The sequence below is a fragment of the Lepisma saccharinum genome, chromosome 1, assembly GCF_977018435.1.
Source record: "Lepisma saccharinum chromosome 1, izLepSacc3.1, whole genome shotgun sequence".
Taxonomy (NCBI): Eukaryota; Metazoa; Arthropoda; class Insecta; order Zygentoma; family Lepismatidae; genus Lepisma; species Lepisma saccharinum.
In genome coordinates, this window is record NC_139229.1 from 71,624,744 (window position 1) to 71,651,660 (window position 26,917).

The 26,917-nt window shown below is 41.1% G+C and overlaps 1 protein-coding gene across 8 annotated transcripts in view; it reads right to left on the reverse strand.

The window, feature by feature from the left end:
* The window catches only part of dnc (phosphodiesterase dunce), an 865,583-nt gene that overhangs the window by 180,429 nt on the left and 658,237 nt on the right, over positions 1–26,917 (reverse strand). For all 8 annotated transcript variants that reach the window (XM_083132916.1, XM_083132909.1, XM_083132866.1 and 5 more), the window contains one exon: positions 2,797–2,898. In XM_083132916.1, coding sequence (XP_082989042.1) covers positions 2,797–2,898 — 102 coding nt within the window. The remainder of the gene's footprint in view (positions 1–2,796; positions 2,899–26,917) is intronic.

Here is a 26,917-nt window from a genome sequence, read left to right on the forward strand (position 1 = left end):
TTTACTCTCAGAAAGGGTGGGAGAGACTGTTTATTCGTTTAAGAAGTAATTTCAAAATGTCTGTATCTCCCTTTTTTCCGGGATGTCCCCACCCTTCAGTTCTAACACACACCGAACGTTTCATGGGTATGAATTATTATCGCACCAAACTCAAACACATTCTTGGTCAAGCGCGGAAAGCTGTCATGTTTAGGTGAGGCTTGTTAGGTTTAAATCTCTCAACATAAGTACACTAAGTTTAGCCTAACAACTAATGCACTTAGCCTGACGTCAGAAGACGAAATACGTCACTTGACCAGGAAGGTGCCCGCGTTTAGTGCGATAAGAGAGACCACATTTCCCAACGAACACCTTCTACGCGAAGTTCCGAGCGGGCAACGTACTCGTAGAAATTTCCTGATCGATATCTCGGCACTGGCACTTGAGGTTTCCAAGGACGTTGTCAGCGCCTCCTGGTGATAATCAGGCGAAGCTACTCACGATATACTCTGCATGCCGATTCATTGTCGTGCAAAAAGAGTTCACAACGTGCCTAGTCTTGTGCTTGACAGAGCGTGTTTGTTCTTAGTATATTCCATACACAGACATAGGAATCGGAACTGGATCGAACCCGTGACCTCTCGGTTACCAGGCGGCAGCGATACCACTACGCCAACGGTCAGACCCTTCACGTAACACCACCAATTTACAAAACAGTTTTGATGTAAATAATTACTTGGAACAGCAGTTCTCAGTGGCTGAGTGATTAGAGCAGGACAGCACGCTACAACGCGAATTGACGCGGGTTCGAATCCTGTCCTGGATATGGGGTTTCTGTGAGTGCCCCTTCATGAATTTCATCATATCATCACTCACCCTCTTCGTCACGATTAGCCAAAACAATCATAAAAGTGACGTAAAATATCCTAATTCAATCAATTCATCAATTACTTGTAACAGTAATAGATAATTTTACAAAAAAAAATGACCAACTAGCTACTTTTAAAAGTAAGTAGCTGTAATTGTAACAGAGTTACCTTTAAGAACAGAAGTAACGTTATCAACAATTACTTTACGATACTTCAAATGTTCACTTGATATTTTGTAAAGTGCGGAAGAGCTCTAACTCTTGTTTCCAACTATGTTGCTCTCTCTGGATGCTAAGGTGAAAGGATTTTCGTAGAATCGCATAACGCAAGTAAGCTAGGTTAGGCTTCGTTGCAAGCTAAATTTACAACAATTTATTGCAAATTCTCATTTGTAAATGAACATTAAGACTTCAGTGTCTTGGGTGGATTGCTGGGAATGTGGTAGTCAAGTTAGAAAGGAGTCGTCGTTTAATAAGAAAAAAAGTGTTTAGGATATTACAGGTATATAGAAAGAGCAATATAAAATAAATGATCATTCAAGCAACGTTAACTCCTTGTTCCTTCATTTTATCTGCCGTAAAATTATAAAATTATGGCCGCGGTGGCTCAGTCGGTAACGCGTCTGACTACCATGCTCAAGGTCCCGGGTTCGATCCCCGGCCGGTTCAAATCCGGGAACTTTTCTAACGGTGAAAGCGGCCCCGGCGCCCACCCAGCGTCGAATAACATGGGTACCTGGGGGAAACCCTGGGGGGTAAAGGCGGTCAGGGGCGTGATGCTGATCACATCACCCCCACTCACGACCGGATCAAGAAAGTGTGGGGCGTTACCCCCACACCCCCTATACGCCTTCATGGCGTGGTGCTATGCACAGGGGAACACTTTACTTTTTTTTACTTTGTAAAATTATAAACATATGAAGACTTACATTATGTACCAGAAACATAAATAAAACATTGTTTCTAATATGTTTGCAAGAAAATTCGACTAACCCAGTTGATTTCCAAGACGAGTAACTCTAACCCAGTTGATTTTCAAGACTAGTAACTCTAACCTAGTTGATTTCCAAGACCAGTAACTCTAACCCAGTTGATTTTCAAGACGAGTAGCTCTAACGCAGTTGATTTTCAAGACTAGTAACTCTAACCCAGTTGATTTTCAAGACTAGTAACTCTAACCTAGTTGATTTTCAAGACGAGTAACTCTAACCCAGTTGATTTTCAAGACGAGTAACTCTAACCCAGTTGATTTTCAAGACTAGTAACTCTAACCCAGTTGATTTTCAAGACTAGTAACTCTAACCCAGTTGATTTCCAAGACGAGTAGTTCTAACCCATTTGCTTTTTAAGACTAGTAGCTCTAACCCATTTGCATTTTAAGACGAGTAGCTCTAACCCATTTGCATTTTAAGACTAGTACCTCTCTAACACAGTTGCATTTTAAGACTAGTAACTCTAACCCAGTTTCTTTTAAGGCGAGTACTCAGGCGAGCTCAGGCGGTTACGCGTCTGACTACCATGCTCAAGGTCCCGGTCGATCCCAGGCCGGTTCAAATCCGGGAACTTTTCTAACGTTGGAAGCGGCCCCGGCGCCCACCGAGCGTCGAATGACATGGGTACGTGGGGGAAATCCTGGGGGGGGGGGGTAAAAGCGGTCAGGGGCGTGATACGACCGGATCAAGAAAGTGTGGGGCGTTACCCCCTATACGCCTTCATGGCATGGTGCTAAGCACAGGGGAGCACTTTACCTTTTTTTTTTTTTTTTTACTTTTACTCTACCTCAGTTGCATTTCGAACCAAGTAACTGTAATCCAGTTGCTTTTAGAAAAGAAAGAAATATAACTCTGCTACCTTTGAACCAAGTAGAACTTAGTTACTTCTAAAAGTATATTTCCGAACACTGAACAACAGTAACATTTTAAAATGTACAAAGACACTCGTGTACTTACTTGTTGGTGGGAACATTGGTGAGGTTGAGGAAGTTGTTTCGGACGCTTCGAAGACTCGCGAGGATCTGAGCAAAAGGAGTGACGATAAGGTCTTCCCCATGGCTGCAAAGAGAGAGATAGAAAATATCAGACATTTGTGATTTCTAAGGCTATTAATAGACAAAAACACACACGCATACATAGTAACGAAAAGCACCACAAACATGTTAGGGGTTTCATGGAATTACCCACCTTTCTGGACCTAAAAGCTTAGAAAAACATTAAAATGTTAATATTTTCGACAGCAAGTAATAAGGATTTGTATTAAGTATGTTCGTCAGAATGCAATAAAAGGTCTAGAAATTTTCAAAACAATGGAATAAAATGTTCTAAAATTTTCAAAACAATGAAACATATTTTCGACAGAATGTAACGAAATGCGAAAAATATTTTTGAAATGTTTTAAATTAATATTTTTTAACATTTTCGAAAACTCAAAACAAGCTATATACGTATTTAAAAATTCTAATTGAAACAAATCAACAAAAATTAGAATAATATATTTTAAAGAACGCAAGAAAACATTGAGATAATGCAATTAAAAAACATATATTTTAGATTCATTCAGGGGGGCTTATACCATCATACAAGAAGTCATTCAAGTGACGATCTCGCAGTGCGATCCCAGAACTGAATCGTTGCAGGCTATCGTTACCATGGCGCCTGGGAAACTTTTTTCCTTATAGAGTTCCTACAGTCTAAGTGTCATCCGCATGGTAATAGTGACATCCCTGATTTTATTTTGAAGATCCAGCATAATTTTCCACACTTAACCAAAGTAAATCAAATTATACCTGAATCCTACACCCAAACGTAAAATGTACTCGTGGTACTTCATATCTGTTTCTGTCGCCCGCTACCCTTCCCCAGAAGTAGTTTAAAAGCAATATTCCGAATTCGTGACAAGAACTATTGACGGTCGCGGTCGATAAACGCGGAGAAAGGGCGAACCCGTGCTTGGCCGAGGTTAATTAAGGTCACGTTGACCCCTGAGGAAACGGACGGCGCGACTTTTCTCTGTCGGTGGACGTTTCGCTCTGGCTTCCTTTGTCTGTTTTCCAGGGTTCTTTTCCTGTTCTTGTGCTGTCAGCGCTTTTTCGGCAACTAATGTAAGCTTTGGCCAAGCAGGAGCATTGCCACCGGGTGATATAGCCCACCGTGGAATGGTCTTAGTTAGGGTGACTCTTCTGCTCACCCAAATAGCTTGCATGAAGCATTTCAGAATCTCTAACGAAAGAGAAAGAAAAATAGAAGTAGGTAGAAAAATAGAGATACAGAAACAGAAGAAAATATGTCTAGAGAGACAGAGAGAGAGAGAGAGAGAGAGAGAGAGAGAGAGAGAGAGAGAGAAGAAAGGAAAAGGTAGAGTGAACATGAAGCAGAACCGGATAGAAGAAAAGAAACCCAGACAGAAGAAGAAGAAGAGACCCAGACAAAATAAGAAGAGACCCAGACAAAAGAAGAAGAGACTCAGACAAAAGAAGAAGAGACTCAGACAAAAGAAGAAGAAGAAGAGACCAAGACAGAAAAAGAAGAGACCCAGACAGAAGAAGGAAAGTGAGCAAATAGAAGAATGCCAGATAGAAGATATAAAAGAAAAGAGCTAGATAGAAGAAGGAAAGAGCAAGATACTAGAAGTAAAGAGCAAGATACTAGAAGTAAAGAGCAAGATACTAGAAGTAAAGAGCAAGATACTAGAAGTAAAGAGCCAGACAGAAGAAAAGAGCATCACAGTGAACAAGAGAGCCAGAGTGAACAAGACTGACATCCAGATTGAACAAGGAGAGCCAGATAGAGGAAGAAAGAGAGCCGTATAGATGAAAAAAGTGAGCCATACAGAAGAAAGAGCTAGAGAGAAGAAAGAACTAGAGAGAAAGGAGAAAGAAGATAAAGCAGCCGCGTTTTCCCCTCCATGCACGTACAGACGCTACCAACAATACTTAAAACCCTACTCAACACTCTCCAGAAACCATCCTCTCCCCTTTGTCAAAGCCCAGCATCTGCTGTTCTTTTCACACAGATCCGTTTTCTTCGCTTTTGTGCCTTCCTTTCCACGGAACTTATTTGCGTTCTTCGGCTCTTCTGAGCCCGGATCACTCGTCGGGCTTCGTCGGCCACGACGGAAGTTCCAGCGATGCCAACGGAAACCTTTCAATTGCCTCCCCTTAACTCTGCTAAGATGAAAAGGCATCTCTCGGATTCGACGAATGCTCCAGCGCAGAATCCTTCGTAAGAAGAAGAAAAGGAAATTTCCACGACGTGTTCCATAGTGTGAAAAATCTTATTTTCGCATTGTAATCTTTGAGATTAAAATTACTTGTAGAGAAATTTCTGGGGAAAAATGTGCTCGATAGGTGGCAGGATTTTTCGATTAAACTATTTGAGTCATTTACAAAGTATTAAGAAATTGTATAAATTACACACCGAAGCAGTATATAAGTGTATTTTCAATAAATTCAAAATGCTTTGTTTAACTTATGAACAGCCTATTTTATTTCCTACACAAATGCTGGATAGTTCAAGTTATTGTAAGCAATTTCATTGGAAGTATAAATAAGACAGATAAAAGTCTGGTTCAAGCCAACGCCTGATAAGGCGGTCTCAGGTTAGACCAAAGGTAGCATGCGTAAAGCATATATGAACTTAATAATACATGTATTACATAATGAATGAGGTACGTTGATACTGAAATTAAATTACATGTAAGAAATTTTCCATTCGCTCGTCAATAAATTTTAGGGGAAAGTAGCCCTCCCCTGTCCCCTCTGCAAACCATACGATCAGTCTCCCTCGTCCATTTTTTGAGGAATATTGTTCTCACGTGGTGGAGTGGTAACACAGCGCGTTACGGCGCCAGTGGTAGCGGGTTTGATTCCCGGCCTGGACGGGAAGGAGGATTCTATTCCATCTTCAGGAACTTTGGATTATCCTTGGAGATTCGATTCAGGATCTGCAAAGTCATGGTACGGCCAGCAAGCCATCGTGGCTCATCATCGCCAAAACCAACCTGCTCGACCTACAGACACTCGGGACAGCGACCACGGCTGATGCGCCAGCAACCGGCAAGTTCAGGAGGACCTGGATCTCAAACCAGTAGAGAACATCATCGCTCAGGAAGTCAACAAATTATGGAACAGCCTGAAAACGCACACCAACCCTGAGGTCAGGATAATTGACACCCAGAAGTTCGTATGCGCCACCACCAAGTGCTAATATCTTTAGTCGTAGGGTGTCAGAGTCATTCGTCCCTTATAAGAACCACAAATTCAATTAGATCGACTTCCAAGCGACAGGTGCGGGAGTGGCAGAATTCAAACTGCAAGAAGAACTCCAATGAGCCAGCCAACACGAATGGAAGTTAGGAAAATGAAACTTCAATTTAGCAGCCGTTTATTGATCAGTCTGTCAGCCAGATGAATGGAACCTCTCATCAGAGTGCATTGCTAGGTGTTATGGAATGCAAAAATTTTCCTATACTCTATCCCGGGAAAGTCTGGAACGAGGACGCGCATGAAGGTAGAGAAGGGGAGAAATCCAGTGGGCGGAACAAAGCTGTACACACTGCTCCAAAGGCTGGTAGATACAATCGCTTTCCCCCTCCACGCAACCTTGTTCCCTTGCAGTTGTTCATTGGTCGAGCCTTCTCGAGTCAGTACCTGCGCAGAGCGTTGCTTTCGTTCGCTTGCTCCAGAGATTCCCGGGACAGAGTATAGGTCAAGTTGTGTTTGGAACAAACTCAATGCAGTGGGTGTTTGTGTGGATTTTAGCTTTCCTATTCTTGTATCTGGAGAACGAAATTTCTAGTGATTTGATTACTGTGATGAAAGTAATTAGTTGAGACATGGTAGCTATACAAGAACACAGAGCTAAACTAGGTATCTTCTTTGCCGCCATATATTATTTTAAAGTCTGGTTGAGCAAATATAATATATACGAGGGCCATTTTTCTTGTAGTGGCAACACTGTTGGTATACGCTTGCCAGTTGTCTCAGGGACAAGAGACGATCGGGTCTTGTTTAGTCTTGTACTGCGGATCGTGTGTAGGTGTTTGGTGCTGAATAATACGGTTGTGTGGTTGTTAGAGAACGTTAAAGTGAAGTGTGTGTACAATACCGCCCTGAACAATTTTCACGCGTGAAAAACAGCGAATACTCATCAAATTTCAGGTTGCACGTTGAAGGAATGCACGGCAATTCACAAGGGCTTACAATTCAATGCCGGCTCCTATGATTTGGCCCACGTCTCGTCAGTGGCAATAATGCCGAGCAAGGAATGCGTTACCTTCCAAACGTCAACGTGCAAGGTGCATGCGTGCACATTCCCATCTGTGCCATTGCTGTGCTTCCGTCAGGATATGCGTGCCCATTTTGCCGATATCTTACGCAGGCCGATAAGGTAAAGCGTGGTCCCAAAAACATCACTTTAACGTCTTCTAACTACCACACAACAGTACTATTCAGCACCAAACACCTGCACACGATCTGTAGTACAAGACTAAAATTACCCGATCGTCTTTTGTCCCAACGACAACTCACTCACAAGCGTATGCCAACAGTGTTGCCACTACAAGAAAAATAGCCCTCGTATATATATATATACTGTCTGAATACAGAAACAACTGTCCCATCACAGAAGACAAGACTCACTGGAAGGGACGAATCCACACTCGATAGGGGAAGAGGAAGGTACATGCGAGAAACAACAACGAAATAACGTTGTAAGTTTCAGAAGAGAATTTCGTTTGTAAGTGTTGTTTTGTCTATTATCACTGTTTTGTTTGCCATGGCTTTTATTCTCCTCTCTTAAAACACGTTCTTATCTGTGAAACTTCAATGTCGTTGAGCTGTAGACGATTTTCACTGAAATCTCTCTTACCCTTCCACCCCAACTCTGCCAATGTACTCGTCCAGTCAGCGCATGCACACTGGCCACTATAATGTTTTCGTCGACAGATGGCGATTTAATAAATACATCCAATCTATACGTAAAGTTTGAAGAGACGTGCGGAAAAGAGAGCAATAATTTAAAAATATATATTTGTTTGAATTTGGTGCTGTTTTTTAAATTCAGTCTGTAGTAAAAAGCTAGTAATTTGGAACACAGAATTGAGTAGGTGGAAACTCTCACATTTAGTACATTACGAAATTAAAATAAATTAAGGTATCGGTGTCTGTAAATTGTAAAGTTTTCCTTTACAAATTATAATATAATAAAATTAAGAGTATAGTCAAATTACTTTCGGAACATCTCCAGTGGACTACGTGAGTCTGTCTAGCGAGCCTAGTGAGCGTGTACAGCGTGAGCTGGAGCATTAGCAATAGGTTCTGTGTTGAGATGACGTCAGCGGCTCGCTTTGTTGATTGGCTGCTTCGAGAGTTATGACTCGTTCCGAAGCTTCAAATGCATAACAGCCAAAGATGTTACGGAAATATTATCCCTCTACTATTCAATATTACACAATATCTTATCTGCGCGCTGTATTTTTAATGCCTATGCCTGAGACCGGATAAGTACTGCATATCCGGATTATCCGTGAATATAAAATCGATTATCGGATAACCGCTAACAGGATTAGACGACCAAGCTTAATCATTAATGTTGTCTATTAGCTGCCATGGGGAAGTCGAAATCCATTACTATTAAGTCCTGTTCGATTGGACTCGCAGTCCACGAATTTAGTGCCAGTTCTTTTTATACAGCGTAATTTTGATGCACCGATTGTAACGTTTAATAAAAATTTAGAAAAGTTTTCACTTTCATTGACAAGAATTAGACGCTAATTACACAAAGTAGCAGAATTTTCTACTTAATTGAATAATGTCGGTAGAATTACCCCTTAGACAACAAGTCTGTCGGATTAAAAATTACCGATACTCGAGATTAACTCCAGTTAAAAATTAACCAGTAGACCTACATAAAAGCGAGTTACATCAAAATTTAACTCATTCAATTCTGCGTTTAACTATGGTAACATTTCTTTCGGGTGTGTCTTCGATTTGTTATCATTGAGAGAAGAAAAAAGTGTCGGTTTTTGGGTGTTTTCCAAAGGACCGCACTCTTTGAAATTCTATAAATAAAAACGTTGTGGTCCCATCGTGGTGAAATTTAAATACGGTGCAGGTAGAAAGGTTTTAAATGAAATTCTTAATTTTCAGAATTTTCTTTAGTCGAACAGAAAAGTTCTTATTAATTTTTTGAAACTACTATTTCTTAGTATTGGTGGGTTTCATGTGACGTCAGGACTCGCACCGCCGCCATTTTTGCGGAAAAGCTGTTTGTCGTCTGTAAGGAAACACACACCACACAGCATTCGTTTGTTTCACAAAATTGATGAGAACTTTTTATTGGTCGATTATAAAAAAAATTGAAAATTAAGAATTGTGTTTAAAGCCTTTCTACCTGCACTGTATTTAAATTGATTCACGATCGGGCCAGACTTTTTTTATTTATAGAATTTCAAAGAGTGCGGGCGTTAGGAACAACACAAAAAAACGCACTTTTTTTGTATTCATGACGGTAAAACAAATCGAAAAAAAATGGTTGCCATAGATTAAAGCAGAATTGAAAAGGCTATATTTTGATGTAACTCGTTTTTATGTAGGTCTACTGGTTTATTTTTAGTTGGAGTCCAAGCTAGAGTAAAAAAAAAAGGTGCTCCCTGTGCTTAGCACCACGCCATGAAGGCGTATAAGGAGTGTGGGGGTGACGCCCCACATTTTCTTGATCCGGTCGTGAGTGGGGGTGATGTGACCAGCATCACGCCCCTGAGTGCCTTTACCCCCCAGGGTTTCCCCAGGTACCCATGTCATTCGACGCTGGGTGGGCGCCGGAGCCGCTTCCAACGTTAGAAAAGTTCCCGGATTTGAACCGGCCGGGGGTCGAACTCGGACTTATAGCATGGTAGTCAGACGCGTTACCGACCAAGCCACCGCGGCCACCAATCTAGAGTATCCATAATTTTTAATCCGACAGTAAGTTAGGCGACAATCAATTTTCAATAAAGGGAAACTATAGAAATTGAATACTTGTATTATGCACCTGCTACAAAGGTGTCCCAGGTCTAAACGGAAGCAACCCTTGACCTATGAACTTTCAGACACCGCAGACGTATCCTTTTCCCATAAAATCCCATGGAAATGCGAGGATTCCATTGTTTGCCGGGAGACTTTCAACAGAGAGAAACAAGAACGTCATCCAACAGTTGATGTGAAGGGGTTTACGATAGTCTAGACAGCTGCTCGCAGATCGGATTCGATTTAGGTTGCTTGAAGAAGATGTCATAAACGTTCAACTCGTTCAGCCGGCCATGTAAAGATTTTCAATTTGGTTTTGCCCTTTACGGAGTAGAACACGGTTCTTTTTGGAGCCTGTTGTGTGAAAAGCACCTTTAAAGTTCGTCGATGGACATTTCCCTAAACTCTTATACCTCAGCTCAAGGGCTGGCAAAACCCGGGCACTTGGCAACCTCGACAGATGGGGGCAGCCACACCTGCGCCATGTCACTAAATTAACCGTACAAAAACCATATTAGGTCTAAAAGGGCACATTTTTAAATATTTATCCCGTCTCAATCTGGCAGCGTCACTGTGTTGGATAGAAATCGGTCGCAAAAAACACAAACTTTATCAACAATTGACTGATTGAATTAATTTATTTCACGTCGTTTTTCTGCCACTTTTCACTAATCGACACGATGAGGATGAGTGGTATGAAGAAACTGATGAATGCACTTACAATGAATACACATGTCAAGGGAGAGACTCGAACCCGGGACCTCTGTCATCGTAGCATGCTGTAATAAAAATGTCTCAATGCAGCAGGGAAGTGATGTTAAATCCCAGGACTGTGGTTACATCACTGTGATTTATATCACAACTGCGATTCAATCAATCAAACCGTGACAAAAAGGGACATTTTGGTGTCCCGTTTCACGTTTTAAGAAATAGAGACAGACTAAGAAAAAGGGGGACTGTCCCAGCACGCACCTGCAAATCCTTTCCTTCCGGTGTTCGCTACGAGCACGGAATCGTTTTAGGTGGGACAGTCCTCCTTTCTTAGTCCACAATGTCCCTATTTGTGACAGACTTATCGGCATAGAAATACTGCAAGAATACACACACCTTCTCTACTGTTATTATGAAGTACTGTTAAATATAAATTATTTCACATTTCAATGCCAACAATGTACCATATCCCAATTTTCTTAAAATATTGGAGTTTCTTCTCTGTTTGCCTGGATTAATGCCCTCACTGGTACTGAATAATTATAAACCTATATGAAAAGTGAATATCTTATACATTATATCCAAAAAAGCATTGCGTGAGAAGTGTAAAGCAGCAGCCTGACGGTTTCAATAGGAGTTTAAAATGCCGAAGGGACTTTTCTTGGCACTTGGAACCACAACAGTATACCTTAAAGGGCAAAGGAGAATGGAGGAAGCCTGTCTTTAGAGAACTTTCTAATCCGAACATCAAATATAAATTTCAGCGCCATCTCTGAGAACAAAATTCAATCAACCCTCTCCCGGCAGTCGAGGCAAAGTTGATTACGGCCAAGAGATTACGTCATCTCCTGCTCGGACACTGTAATCTAACGAGGAAAAATTTACGTAAATTAAATCTCCTGTGCTTCAAAATCATCCGCTTCGCCCCCTGTCTGATTGCCGACATTCGCCCTTATCTACACGGAAACTTTCCCTCTCGTTCAAGTCGCGAAGAGAAGCTGGATTTTCAAGCAATTGCATATTTTTCCATCTATGTAGCCAAACGTCGGCGAAATGCAATTTTAGCAATGCTAGACATGGATTTTATATTGCATACATTTTTAGATATTTTACATATAATGTGGTATTTTATATATTCTCCGTTTTGAGTACAAAGCAATATTTTCGCCATTTTGCAGTTTTCACTGAGTAATGCAGATATATTTATGGGTTAAACGCCCAAAATATGATTTCTTCAAAAATTGGTAAATCTTACATGATCGTGGCAGACACTCTGCTTCATTCAATGAGCATATTCTTGTATATTTTGGAAATTTAAGTGCATCTCTCGCATGTCGACACCAGGCAAGTGAATTGTTACCAAAACCGTTCTTCGCGTTATTCATTCATGACGATCATATAATTTTTTTCAATATTATAGGTCTATTACAATTTCATTATTTCCAAGTAACTTCTTACAACAATAACTGAGAAATTATTTTGTGTAATTGAACTTAAGAAAGTAGCACAGGAACGAAGGAAAGGACTTAAAATTAATTAATTAATGTAATATTTAAGTAAGCTTACATACTTTTACATGTCTTTTATCCTACAGAATTATTTCACATGCTTTGTCTACATAAAAATTCCAGGCGTTAATAGTGAGAAATCGCCTTTCTGGTTAAACAGACATGCCTTTGAGCCAGGGCTTGCTGAATATTTTTACAAGTAGTTTTTATTCATTGTGAAACTATCACATATGTGGTGATACATTGGCGTACGCAGGATTTTTTTGTCGGAGGGGAGTGGAATTATACAGGTGGATATTGCATAGCTGATTTACCGAGGGGCGGCTTCACCTCCTGCAAAAGTAAGCGTTATTGTAGAATTTTTCTGTGACGCTGTGCTCGCATTCAAAATTTTCCGTAAAATGCAGAGAAGAAATGTAGCGAAAATTTCGCTACAACTACAGGAATTTGTAGTTTCGCTACAGCTAAAGCTATAATTTTCAAATGTAGCGCCGCTACAGCTACCACTACAAATTTTCTAGCTAGCTAGAGTAGCACGCTACTTCCGACCACTGCCTCTGAAGTGATGTCAAAAGTAAAATCTGGGAATTCTATCGAGTAAGGTTCAACAAGGCTCTAGACAAATCTTGAAGTGCTATTGAAGAAGAAGAATCAAATAACAGGAAAAGACAATTCTTCAAGAAGATATGAACGATGTGGGTGTACACACTGTACACTTGGACATCATGAAGATTATAAGAGAAGTTTATTTTCATATCAACTCTTACTCTAACATGCAGTACACACATTAAATAATATAGAAGAGAGAGATATTCATATATACTGTATAGCCCACTATCTTTGTACTCTTGAAATGAATAATTCATTGCTACTAAGAGAGCTCGCTTATTTTAGTTCATAAATGAAGAAAAGTTAATCACTTTTGTACAATTACTCCTCAGCCTACAGAATAAAAAGTTCACTACATAGTGACTTTTATTCCAAACATACCAATGCTAACAGTAACCTATAAGTTTGGCATAAAATTATCACGATCACAGCGCCATCTATGAGAGAATTCTGCAAGATCGTTCAAACTACCTTTGTATCTATTCACAACTTGTTGAAACAAGTTCGAACATGTTCACAAGCCACTGCGGCAAGAAAATCGAGTTCGGCTTTACCCAACGTGCTTTCCTGCGTGCCCAGAGAAGGCGAAATATGCAACAGGTGACCTGAATCTCGGAGAAAAACAAAATCCATCCTTCGAAAAAGAAGGACGGGGGGCAAAGATGTATGCAAAGGGAGGGGGGAGAAAAGACAGCGCGACATCAGACTTTCCAATAAAACGAAGCAAGGTTTGATGTGTGTGCGAACCATCTCCTGCGGGCACGACAGGAACCTTATTTTGTCTTGAAACCCCGGCATTCACCTGCTGGTTGCCTAGCAACGGACCATTCAGAGCGAGAAGATGTAACACGGTCCCTCGTACCTTCTGCAGCCGGTGCACCAGTGCTGCCAACCGCAACGTATAGAAAATCTCTAAACAACATGGTTGCCAACTCAGATATCCCCAGAATAACAAGTTTTCGTCCGAAATGTGGAAATCTGGGGGATATTGTGTAACATCCAGGCCAAAAGTAGTTTAATGCTCCGCACAATATGGCAAAACAGGAGAAATTGTGAAGTGCGTGGGGGTTGTGCTGGTCCAAAATTGGATAGCAAGAATACAATACGCGTGCTACTGCACGGAGCAATGAATAGCCCACGCTTCGATGATTCCAGCACTTACTCGATCATAATCGGTAAGATTTCGTTAGTTTTGTTGGCCGATTGATTGATTTAATATATTTTACTAGCTTTCCTGCCACTATTGACTAATCGCGAAGATGAGGATGAGTGATGATATGATGAAATTAATGAAGGGACACTCACAAAGGACACCCATGGCAAGACCGCGATTCGAACCCACGGCCCTTGGCGTCATCACCGAGGGCGGCATTAGTTCTTGTTGAAGTCCGCTGCTTCAATATTTAGTAACAATCTGTTAAAATGGATTTGCATGACAGGAAATACGAGGGTGGATCATTAAGTAGCGCACATTTTTTTTTTTTTTTAAAAAAAGGAGTTTAATAGGTAAGACAACATAAATTATACACATGGAAACCACATCTTTTAGCTACATTTCGACATAGGAGCCATTTCTTTCAACACATTTTTCCCATCGTGGCAATTGAGAATTCAGCCATCTGCGCACAACCGATTGTACTTCTTCATCGGAATTGAAGCGTTGGCCACCTACGAATTTCTTCATTGAGCCAAACAGATGGAAGTCTGAAATGTTGAACCGCCCTGACAAGGTTCTGAGATGGATCCGCCGGTCGTTGAGAATTGCCTGCTCAATGGCTGTAACATTCCGTTCCGTTGCAGCTGTTACTGGTCGCCCGAAACGTGACGAGTCAACAAGGTGCACACGGCCTCCTTGAAAGAATGTGCACCACCTGGTGATGTTGCTACGGTCCAAACAGTTCTCCCCATACACGCCCAACATTTGCCTGTGAATTTCACTAGGGTTTTGTCCTTTCGCTTACAAAAACGAACTACAGGTCTTTGCTTTTCACACGTTGACGACAATAACATGCGCGCCATCTTTGTTATGTAGTTCACGCTTCTGCCGCAAGTTATACCTGATCGAACAAATGCCGTCTCTAGCGCGAACTTCAAACTATACATCTGTAAAATTTCAACGTCCCAGCCACAATAACATCGCGGGAAAAAAAAATATTATGCGATACGTAATGATCCACCCTCGTAGATACTAACCCGGCCTAACTGATGGACAGAGTAGGAGCAACCTCGGGTCAAGTTTGTTCGCTTTAAATCGTAAATGTACAGAGTGCGCTTTTCTTCCATTTTTGCCTAATCAGGACGATAATGATTATATAAAATTGATGAATAAATCCCCACTCACAGAGGAACAACCCATGCACAAGCCGGGACTCGAACCGGGAACTTCCGTAGCCGAGCTTCTGAATAGACTGGGACGACTGCAGAGTTTGTTATGATGCAAAGCGCGCGCGTACATACACACACACTTGCACTTCCCTTTTACCAGCACTTTTTATGGCTACAACTTCGGAAATTTCCTGTTTAAAAGTATCTAAGTGTAGAAACTTGTCTCGGTGGTTAGCAACACTGCTGTGATCCTATTTTCCCGGGCCTGACTATTCAGTCACAACGAACCGGCGAAGAGAAGGGAAGGGAGAGCGTTCACGAAACAAACTGGCGGAGAGAACGGGTAAAGGATTGCGAGAAGATGGGGGGAAAGAGGGGGGTGGGGGATAATTTGTAACCCACCCATTCTCATAAGCTCAGCGGAAGATAGGACTCTCGAGGTTTCATTCAACAATACTAAGAGCATCAATGTAATGAGCTCCTAACTCCATTGTTAACTGATCATTGTCAAGCAATGGATGGATGACTGGCGAACAATGATGGCAGTTTCGGGAACAAATCATTATGGACAGACTTGAAGCATACACGCACGTGAAAAATAAAAGATTGGAAGAAACCTAGAATAACTGTTTTGTTTATAACTAGAACGAGAGTGTACGGACCCATAATTCTATAACCCCTGTGTTCTCTGGCGTACGTAAGATTTCATTTCGGAGGGGGCTTTAATTGTAAAGATGGATATATTGCATAACGATCTTCTGATCGACGACGACGGAATGTACAATAAAGTACGTACTTCACAATTATAATTTTTAACCACAGTTTTGGAAAGTGTTCAAAGACAAAAATAGTAATGGGTAGTCATTTTACAGAGGGAGGGGGGGGGGTCAGTTACCACTCGGGCTTTTCCAGAGTTATACTGCTTTCGTTTGAAAAAAAAAAAAGGATTTTATCAAAATTTCGGGAGGGGCTGTGGCCTCATCAGCTCCCCCTGCATACGCCAGTGCCTGTATTTATATTCCTCGATATAATTACACTCACATACGCGTAACACACATAGGGGGAGGAGGGAGAAGATGTGGTACAACAGAAATATGTAATCAAGTGTTCGATTCCCAGAGGACAGTAGTCCCGATTAGCCTATTAGGAAACAAAGTGAAATTACAGGATTGCAACGTTAAATTAAATACGGTTTCCATCATATTAATATTATATTTAACTTTATATGTCCCATGAAGTGTCTTTAAATTTCCAAGACTGAAAATTCTGGTTAATTCATCGGATTCAAATATTTTCTTACCGAGTTATAGTCTAGATATTTTGAGGAGTACGATCAAAAAGTACATGAGGGTAGTGCCTATTGGGGAATAATACATTTGCAGTTAGCATTTTTCGAACGAAAAATGAAAATTCGAAATGCAATAAAGTAACTTTCCAATTATGACCGTTAGATGGCAGCGCATAAAACATTTCACGTCTGCTTGAATAATCTAATCATTGGTACAGTTGTAAGAAATAGCAAGTGGAATTCAAACAAACAATACAAGAATGTGAAATCTAACATTGAATTTTCACGCATTTTTCTTACATCAGTCGAAATATCACGTATTATTCTTACAATCAGTCAAACTAAAACTAAACACTGTAATATAACTATTTCACAAGTTCTTTCTGATAAGGATCCATCGTTGGGAAGTAGAGGTGAGCAGACCCAAGGTATATAGAGATTAGGTAAAGCCATCCGAAGATTGCCGATCTTGCACGAACGCGTGACGTTACCAGAGAGGGAGTGAGCTCGAAGCAGACCCCTCGTCCACGTTGGCGACCTCCAGAGATAAAAAGATGTCGGGAACGGTATACGACAGGAGACAGTTCCAGAAGCAACAGGCAAGAGAAGCCCAAGGCGGAAGGAACCAGAAACCTCAAAATACGGCGGAACACAACCAGGCACGCTAGATGGAGATAAACATTCAACTTGCACAGTATGTGCAAGAAAATCCATCCCAAAGAAGACGACACTACGATACGCAACGCCATCACGCGGTATCTCGCTAAGTCAGATGACAATGCACAGGGGGAAACTACCGGTGTAAAATCCAACATCCAGACAGAGTCCTCTAGCAGTAGGGAACAACCAATCAGAAAAAGAGAGTATGAAGATACATCCACAGCAGAAAGAATGCAAGAAGTAGTAGTATCATGGGCACTTCAAAAGTAGAAAAAACGGCAAATGAAGGCTTCATCTTCCCAAAGAAGACAGCAAAAGTCAGTGGAAACGCTACATCAACACCTGCTACGGTTGAAATGAATAATAACTCTCAAACTCTGAACATCCATCAGCCAGACATCACTGAACGACCTTGAGAGACAACGGAAAAACAACCTCCATCACTATTCTTATTTCACACTAAGAATAGATATGCATTCACCACATCCATCACGAAGGTTGCAGAGGAAAAACCGACTGTGAAGATAACCCGAGATGGCATAAGTGTACAGCTGAAAACGAAAAAGGCTTTTGACCAAGTCAGAGAATACTGCAAGCTTAGCGACACGGAGTATGCTACTTCGTCTCCAAAAGAGACAGACCAATCAAGATAGTCATCAGAAGAACAGCGAAAGCTAGAGACATTCGCAAAAAAGAAGACCTGTTAGGCTACAGAATTCAGGCCACGCCATACAGATCCCCTGGAATATCTCAATGCCATAGGTGCCAGTGGGTTGGACACACGCAGAGAAATTGCCAAGCGGCGCCTAGATGTGTAAAATGTGCACAGAGTCATCTGACCATAGAATGCGAGAAGAAGGACAGCAGCTTGAACGCTAAGTGTTGCAGCTGCGGGGGCGAACATCCAGCTAACTTCAGAGGCTGTTAAGTATTCCAAACAGCCCCAAAACCAACAACAGGAGTCTCTTCAAAAGTCAACGCCAAGAAGGGAAGCACCACCACAGACTGAATGAAAGAACAGAGGAGACACTACATATGCCATGGCAGCAACTCCAAAACAGAGAAGACCTGAATACCAAGAACCAAAGCAACAAAACAGCGAAGAAGATGAAGAATCACTCTAGTGGTTACTTCATAAACTTCGCAGAGGCAACATCCTACAGAGGATAAAGAGTGCCAGAAACAAGCTCTCACAATTTCAAAGTAAAGAGGACAAAGCCATACTCCTGATGGAAGTCTGCCTAGACAAAGACGCAGCAGGGGACTTCTAAATCTCACAGATACATCAAAAACCAAGACGGCCCTTCATAGGACCAAAAAACGAATTGTCATTCCAGGCCCTTTTAAGGACCACAATATAACGGTTCTAACGGAACCAAAACAAACCACAAAGCAGATGTATCCACCAAGCGACAGTTGCAGTCCCGTCAAATAAAGAAGTCAGTCAGACTGATAAGAAGACAAGTACAAGGGGTATTTTACCACAGATAAAAATATTAGGGTAGTTTGTTTCACTGTGAACTGAAGTTGGGAAAAAGCCTACTAGAATTAAGTATGTCTCAACTATTATGTAATCTAATATACAGGGTTAGCTTAAAATAAATAGACAGTTTAACGGATTTATAAATTTAAAAATTACCGCCCAGCAGCGCGACTGGTTACTGGGTACCAGTGCAGCATTGCCACATTATAGTACGTGTAGAAACGATCCAAGTTGGTTAGTTTTTGGAACTGAATGAAGGTTTCCTGATATTTTGCCAGAAGGAAATGTTAGAGAGGGATGATGTAGCGACATCTGTGAAACAAAATACAATAAACTATTCGATAGTTGTCTTGCAAAGCGACTCTGATGTCCAACATCGTGCCTGTGGTTCTCTTCACAAGATGCTTGGCCAAAAGAGCTTCGTGACGTAAGAAACTTGGACAGCTGCTCAAGTGTGTACCAAAAATAAAAATTCTGGGCTGGCGTCGGATTCGCTTGGAGGGCCTGCGAACAAGGCAAATAGAATTGATCGACACTTAAACGTGCAGCGATTACTCGACATGGTTTTCTTTCTGAGTCGAGGTATCACCTGGGTCAGGCCTTGCGTTCAAACATTAAACTTCTGTCAGCGTGTGTTCATGTGACTGAGCAGTTCTGATGTTTCGTGCGGTGAAATGGGAGAGTCTCGTCTTTTAATGAAGCCTGATTCGTTCTGGGTCTTCTCTTGAAATACAATGTTCTTTGTGAGTGTTCCATCATCAATTTCATTATACCATCACTCATCCTCATCTTCGCGATTAGCCAAAGGTGGGAGAAAAGCAAAGTAAAATAAACAGCCAATCAGACGAGCATTTTCTTGAAATATGCCCGCGCTCGTGTGCTATTGGAGGCCAAGAATAACGCCGGCCGTTTTCAAATCTGGGAATCTGTGAAGCAAAGCCGCGCATACAAGTGGAGAAATGACGAAAGTGAGTGGGCTGAGCGAAGCAGCACACGCTGCTGCAAAGGCTGGTAACCGTAGTCGCATTTCCCCCTCCAGGCAATCCCGTTCCCTCGCACATGTTCATTGGTCGAGCCTCTCGAGTCACCACTTGCTCAAGAGACCTGCTTTCGATTCGCTCGCTCGCTCCAGAGATTCCCGGTGATTAGAGAGGGGACATGGGGGACAACTCCCCCCCATTTTTTGCCACCGCACTATACTAAACCTTATCTACAAAGGGAAAGTAAACTGCCCTTGCCTCCACCCCCTATTTTTAGAACCCAATCGCCGCCACTGATACCCGGAATAGAATTAGACACGTTATTTATTAAATTAAATACATTCGATGAATACGTACAACTTCCCCATCGCCATGAAGGAACAGGGCTCCAAGAAGACGAAGTGGTAACGTATTCGCCTTGTAATCAAGGAGTCCCGCGTTCCATACCCGCTGGAGAAGGCTCGGACCAAGTCTCGATTAGCCTTTCTGTGCATAAAGTGGACTTCTACTCGCCTGTAAACATAACGTTCGCACCTTCATGCCCCACTTCTCAAATGGAGTACAGTTAAACTCATCAGTGCCGAAAATAAACCCACATTTGAAATCGGACATGCGTAGATCGAAAAGCTTTACTGCCAGTTCCAGTGATCGCTTACTCAAGGCTTTCTGATCCAGTCAACGTTCCCTCGTTTAATTAAACAGCGGAACGACCAATTCGGAACGGCAAATGTCCCATTTGGAATGCTTCGGGTATCGCTAGCGGAAGTTACTGCAGTAATCAGTCGCCCCTCTTCCTCTCCTGCCCACCCCCCCCTTTCGTACTGGTTTCCGATAGTTCTGAACTAGCCTCGTTAGAGATTTCTGTAGTCAATTATTGCAGCTAAGTTTAGAGTTTGAAAAAAAAAATGCATAAGCTAATCATGTTAAGACGTGTGTTGATTCGATCGGGAGTTCTATTTTGACTGGTTCGCCCGTATGGGTTTGATATTTTACATTAGACTGTTTCTCGAAAAATATGCGCGAGCATATACAGGGTGGTCAAAAACTTTGGAACCATTGTATTGTTTTTCTGATTTCAGGTGAGCTATGACGCTATCGAGAGGCTGCGTTGGGGTAGACCGCCGTGAAGTACTTGGAAAGTTTCATGCGAATCTTACTTAAAATGTGTGGCTATTGACTTTATGACCACTGCAGATTATAAACTGTACACATGTGGCTAACAATAAACATAGTGTTTTCCTTAGAACAGTTGTATTAATTCAACTGTTTAAATTAATAAATCTGATTATTTCTCCCTACTCTCCCTATCATTATGTCATACCTGTTTTCTCAAATTACTTCCTCGTTTGTAATATCAGGGTTCCCGGGTTCGAATCCTGGTCATCATATCATTACCAATCCTCGTCTTCGCGATTATCCAAAAAGTGGCATAAAAGCCAAGTAAAATAAACCAAATCAATCGATCTCTGGCATACACACACGCACAGAGAGTGAGTTCCCCGCTCTACTATTGTTGAAGTGTCTGCATTTTATCTTGTCCCTCTGTCAACTCCCCCCTCTCTCCGTCACACAAACACACACGTACGCAAACAGAACCAAAAAGCGAAATTCCATTCGAAAACCGAACTACACCATTCACCTTTCCGTCCGTGTCCTAGAAGACAAAAAAAAATTAAATCCTGAATTCCCAAGACAACTGATCTCTCTCATCACGCAATCGCCCTATCTTAGTTTCCCGAAGGAAGGAAAAACACGCAAGAAGCATTACTATGACAATACGTCATTAAAGAAGCCAGAGAATGAAGAGATGATTGCCATTTGCACGCAAGTTAGTTTCGCTCTCTGAAGATTAAGGAAAAGTGAGTTCGCTTTTCCTTGTGTTCCTCAAGAAACATGTTGTTCACATCTGAGAATCGGTGATTTCCTGGATTTCTTAAAAAGCTCTAAACAAACTAGAAAATTCCGTATTTTCTTGCACGTTTCCACTGAAATCATAACAGACTGAAGATAGAATTTGAATGCTCGATGATATTACCCGTACTAGTGACATCCCACGGACGGCTCAACAGACATCGCTGTGTCCGGTGTTGCCGCGTTCGTCTTTACTCAGTTGAATAAAGATCTGTATAAAATTGGTTTCGCTATGTGAATTGACAATGATGATGGATTTTAGAAACAGATTATATTTATAGGGCTACCCAATACTAAGAAAAAGTTGTTTCGCAAACTTGATAACAATGGTTCTATGGCAACTTTTAAAAATCTACAAATTAAGAGTTGTGTTTAGAACCTTTCTGCCTGTACCATACTAAAATTTCATCACGTTTGGTCCACCCGTTCCTTATTTATAGAATTTTCGAAGAAAACGATAGTTTGAAACACTAAAAAAGAAATTGCACATTTTTGTTCTCACGACAATAAAAAATAGAAGGCTTACTCGAAAAAAAAAATGGTTAGCATAGATTAACGCAGAATTGAATAAGCTACATTTTGATGTAACTCGTTTTGTTGTAGGTCTACTGGTTAATTTCTAATTGCAGTCTGAACTCTAGTATTTATAATTTTTAATCCGACACTTTTATCTGCTCGTGTCTATTCTTGTCCGTTAAGACAACTCTAAACAAAAACACGTCTGTCTTCGGGCTCTCAGCAAAAATAGATGTCGCCGTTGGTCCAAAAGTACTCTCTACTTTTTCCCTTTTTTTAGCATTCTGCTGTCTCCTACTTTAGAACCAGCAAGGTTGACAATTGATAGCAATCACTCCAAGAGCACCGTGGATCTCTTCAACTTGCAAAGACTAAAGTAGATAGTCTCACACAGCATCCAAGGGATATCTGATGGATGTCTTTGGATATTCGTACCGAAGTTCTGGATATCCAACAGACATCTGCTAGATATCCGTTGGATATCCATAGGATACCCAGGAAGGATGTCGTCAGTGAGCTAGACCTACGATTGCACGCTAAATTAACTCTTCAGTCAGCAATACTCAATTTTGTAATTTTAGCATGAAACTGATTGAAATAATATACAGGGTGTTCATAAAGTCCCCGTACCATTACAAGAAACATAGCTCGGAAACTACATGCAATAGAACAATGTTGTTGATTGCAAAATGAGCTACAACTCTCCACGTTTATATGCCAACCATAATTTTTCAACAAAATGGGGCACCGCCTCATTGGTCCAAGGATGTTCGAGGTCTTATGGATAGGCATTTCCCTGACAGGTGGCTAGGCCGTGACTGCGTTCTCCTGACATCACACCCTTGGATTTCTTCTTCTGGGGGTATGTCAAATATTCTGTTTACCGCACTCCTGTTTCAGATGTTGCTACTCTTCGAAGATGAATAACGGAGTGTGTCCTAACTGTTACTGGTGATATGTTGGGGCGTGTATGGGCAGAAGTGGATTACCGCCTTGATGTTCTGAGAGCAACTAGAGGGGCGCACACTGAGGTGTATGGCATATAGACGTGGGGAGTTGTAGCTGATTTTGCAATCAACGGAATTGTTCTATTGCATGTAGTTTCCGAGCTATGTTTTTTTTGTATTGGTACCGGGACTTTATGAACATCCTGTATTTTATTATATGTATTTCATTACATAACTTCCATACCACCTATGAAATGTAATAATTTATTCAAAATACTTTCAAACTACTTATGTTTTTTTCTGTTCTTCATAATAATCTTGATTTTAATGGGACAAATACTCGCCAAAATACGTTAGGCTAGTTCTGTAATGAAATCTCAAGAAAATGGCAACTAGTTATCGCTATGAAGATTCATCTTACGATTGACCTTGGATTAATGTTTCAAGGTGTAATGGTAAAGGTTATATCACCAAATATTGATTGACTTGGTGTTTTAACTCAATTTTATCCACAGTAAGGCTCATCGGGACTGGACCTACAGTTTAAAGTGGGATCCGAACCACCATGTGCCTACATCGGATATCGAACCCGGGACCCCCTTGATTGCAAGGTGACGACGCTACCACTGCGACATAGGGGAGGCCTCCTATCACCAAATATAAGGCCGAATCAAGCGGAACTGATTTCCAGTAGCAATGTACTAGTTGGCGCTGGACTGGCTACATGGCTGGAAATGACGACTAGACAGTGTTCTAACTGCAACTAGCTTCTATGCTAGATTCTGTAGCTAATCAGAGCGAAAGTTTGGTCATGTGAAGGTAATCTGTGAGTTTGGTGAATAAATGTGTTCTGTTCTGTGGTTTCCGAGTGTTGGATTGTTTTTGTTCGCTGCTCAATGAACAGAGATGGGGGTGAATTCGTGTTAATTAATACAATTAGGAATTTATCCAAAGGGAATGAGATTTGTGCGATAGATGCGGTTAGCCGACAATGAAAAAGTCTTGTTACCAATGTATTAAATGTTTGACATATTTAGTTCAACAAAAGGTAATTATCCGATAAGACCCGAACACCTCTCGCTCGTTTATTTCGTTAATTTTAGCATTGATACTTACCTATTCTGCATTGCGGAAGATTCTTTAAGGTGAAGTTATGCCCTTTTCCATAAAATAGTGTCACCTTTTCATATTACGAGTCATTATTTGTCTTCCTTGTTCTGCTTGGATAACAGACAATATGGCGTGCACTCGTCATGGATCATCGTGCGTCGTGCTTGTGTTTTGTCGATTGGGAGTGGGTATGCAGTGTTTCAACCTTCTTAACCGAAAAATACCTACTTTCGTGTTCATTATGTCATCACAAACCATTGACGGATAGCCCCAAAAACCATTCGATAGGCCCAAAAACCATTCACGGACCTTTTCCGGCAAGGTTAGGTTAGGCAAGCACGTTTGGAAACACTGGCGAGACCACGTGACTTTCGACGCTCGCGCCATCTGCACGTCCATAATGGAAACAACGGCCTAATGTTACAGAAGATGCAAGTTCCTTACGTAACAGGTGATTATTTCTTGTTCTACAGCATTCTATGGTGAAGTTTTCAGTTTCCGCGAAAGAAAATACCTCCAAGAACTTCGAAAATGCTACAGAAACTGATTTCAGTAAGTAGTTTCTCCTGTAAATTTGAAGAAATCTGTTCGGGCGATATCGGATATTTACCCAACAAAATATATTTTTATGAATGAATCCTGCGAATCTCATGCATGAATACATATACCAGAATTTATCAAGAAGCCTGTTGAGTACTCGATTACCATATTTTCTTTCGAGTTCATGCTAGAATTTTATTTCGGGGGGGGACTCATCCCATATCAGCAGAGGCGTCACCAGAAATATTTATAGAGGGGGCAGGCCATTGATAAAACTTGATTAGTAGGAATAATAATGACAATAATAATTACTTCCAGTCATAACAGTCATTTTTCAAAATTAATTAAATTAAAATTAACAAATTTTAATCCAAATCTATTGTTATTATTATTAATTATATAAGTGGAGGGAATTTGCTACTCGATCCACCGCACGATACATTATTTATCTACCATTTTGTAGTTAGTGTACTAAATTCATAGTTATTGTATTTTGTTATTAACTTTTATACATTCTGTTAAAAAAAAGACTAAAAGTTAGGGGGAAATTTTACTCAAAGTTTATATTGTGTGACTAACACCTCAGAAACTATACATTTTTGAAGCTGTGGAACCATTAATTCTTTGGATTAAATTGTAGAGTATAAAAATATAAGCTGGTTGCTCTATTATACACTGAACTTTTTACTTTTTTCGAACTAATATTTAATCTTAAGAAAGTAAAATTAATTACCACTATACAGTATTTAAATTAGATATTTGTAGGATTTCGGGGGGGCTCTCCCAGGCTACGTGCCTGATAACGAGTAGCTATTCTCTTACGACGTTCTTTATCAAACAGTTCGTCCATCTTTTAAGCTTGTCTGCTCTGCTCAATGCCTTGTGGGAACAAAAGTACACCGAGAAGTGCAGCAACAAGTATTGTATGATGGCGAAAGCTAGCAGATCATCAAGTGCCACACTAGTCCAAGTCCAACTGGAAAATCCAGCAGGCAATCTAGCATCGTGTGATTCGGGCACAAGATGGCGGGCGTACGTGTGATTCGGGCACAAGATGGCGGGCGTATCTGCTCGCAGCCATATTGATTCCGCCATATTTGGTTGATGAAGTTATTTTTGTGAATCTTTTAATGCGTTAGAGTATTCTAATGCCAATGTGCACCAATTTTCACCCATACACTCTTTTATAAAGGTCTGACCTCCTCTTCTCCCTAAACACGTAAAATTCTAATGTATCAAATCAAAATTATATACTTTTGGTGGGCCAACTGGCACAGCTAAACGTGCAATACTGGCTTCTTTAAAATGAGTGCATCGTAGGACTCACAAAAGTAACCTTTCATGCCGTTCATGGACTTCAATGTGTTAATAGACTCAAATTAGTGTAATTTTACACTTTTTGGTTCTGTGTGAGAGTACTGGACTAAAGGTTTGTTAATTTTGAGCACTGATCTCTGGAATACACATTTCTTTATGGATGTGAAAGCTTCGTGGAAGAAACGCTATACACAGTGCCTGTAACACAACCCACCAATGGAAATTCAAGCTGTTCCTGTAACGGGCCAATCGATAATGGATGATCAGGTTTCAGCAACGAGCGAACGTAAATGCTGTGTTCCTAGTAGCGTTGGTACATGTCGGTTTCTACGTGGGTGGTTGTTCCCTCATATAAGCAGAGTGTACGTACATTTAGTCACAAAACGGTGGCCCGAAACTATCGACAACTTGTACATAGTTCTGAAGCAAAACCACAAGGCTGTAGATGCCATGACGTGAGTCTGCTATGCTGGACATAGGTACGGAGATTCTCTCTCTCTTCCTCTATTTTATTCCCTTTGTTTACTTCCATTTCATTGGATGGCCATTTTCCGAAACTCAACCCCTAAAAGGGGCAGAGGTGTTAAACATTTTTGATATACGTACTTTGCAACACCTGAACCTATAAATATGAAAATATACTTTCATTGTAAACACAAGTCCTCAACAGATTGCGCTTTGTTCATAATAATTCCGGCGGACGAAGCAGCAAGCAGGTCGCTACTATGGAATAGCCTATACCAGGCAGAGTTACGATTGGCTAGGTAACGCCCACTGACACTCACATGGGGAGTACAATTTTCTCAAACAGTTAGAAACTTTTCCCATTCGTACCGGTCCAAAATTTCCTTCATCGTACAGGTCAAAAAATCCTTCGCACAGACTAGAAAATTTCACCCTTCGAAACAGGTCAGAAAATTTCCCCCTTAGCACACGTCAGAAAATTTCCCCCTTAGCACACGTCAGAAAATTTCCCCCTTAGCACACGTCAGAAAATTTCCCCCTTAGCACACGTCAGAAAATTTCCCCCTTAGCACACGTCAGAAAATTTTCCCCCTTAGCACACGTCAGAAAATTTTCCCCCTTAGCACACGTCAGAAAATTTTCCCCCATAGCACACGTCAGAAAATTTCCCCCATAGCACACGTCAGAAAATTTCCCCCA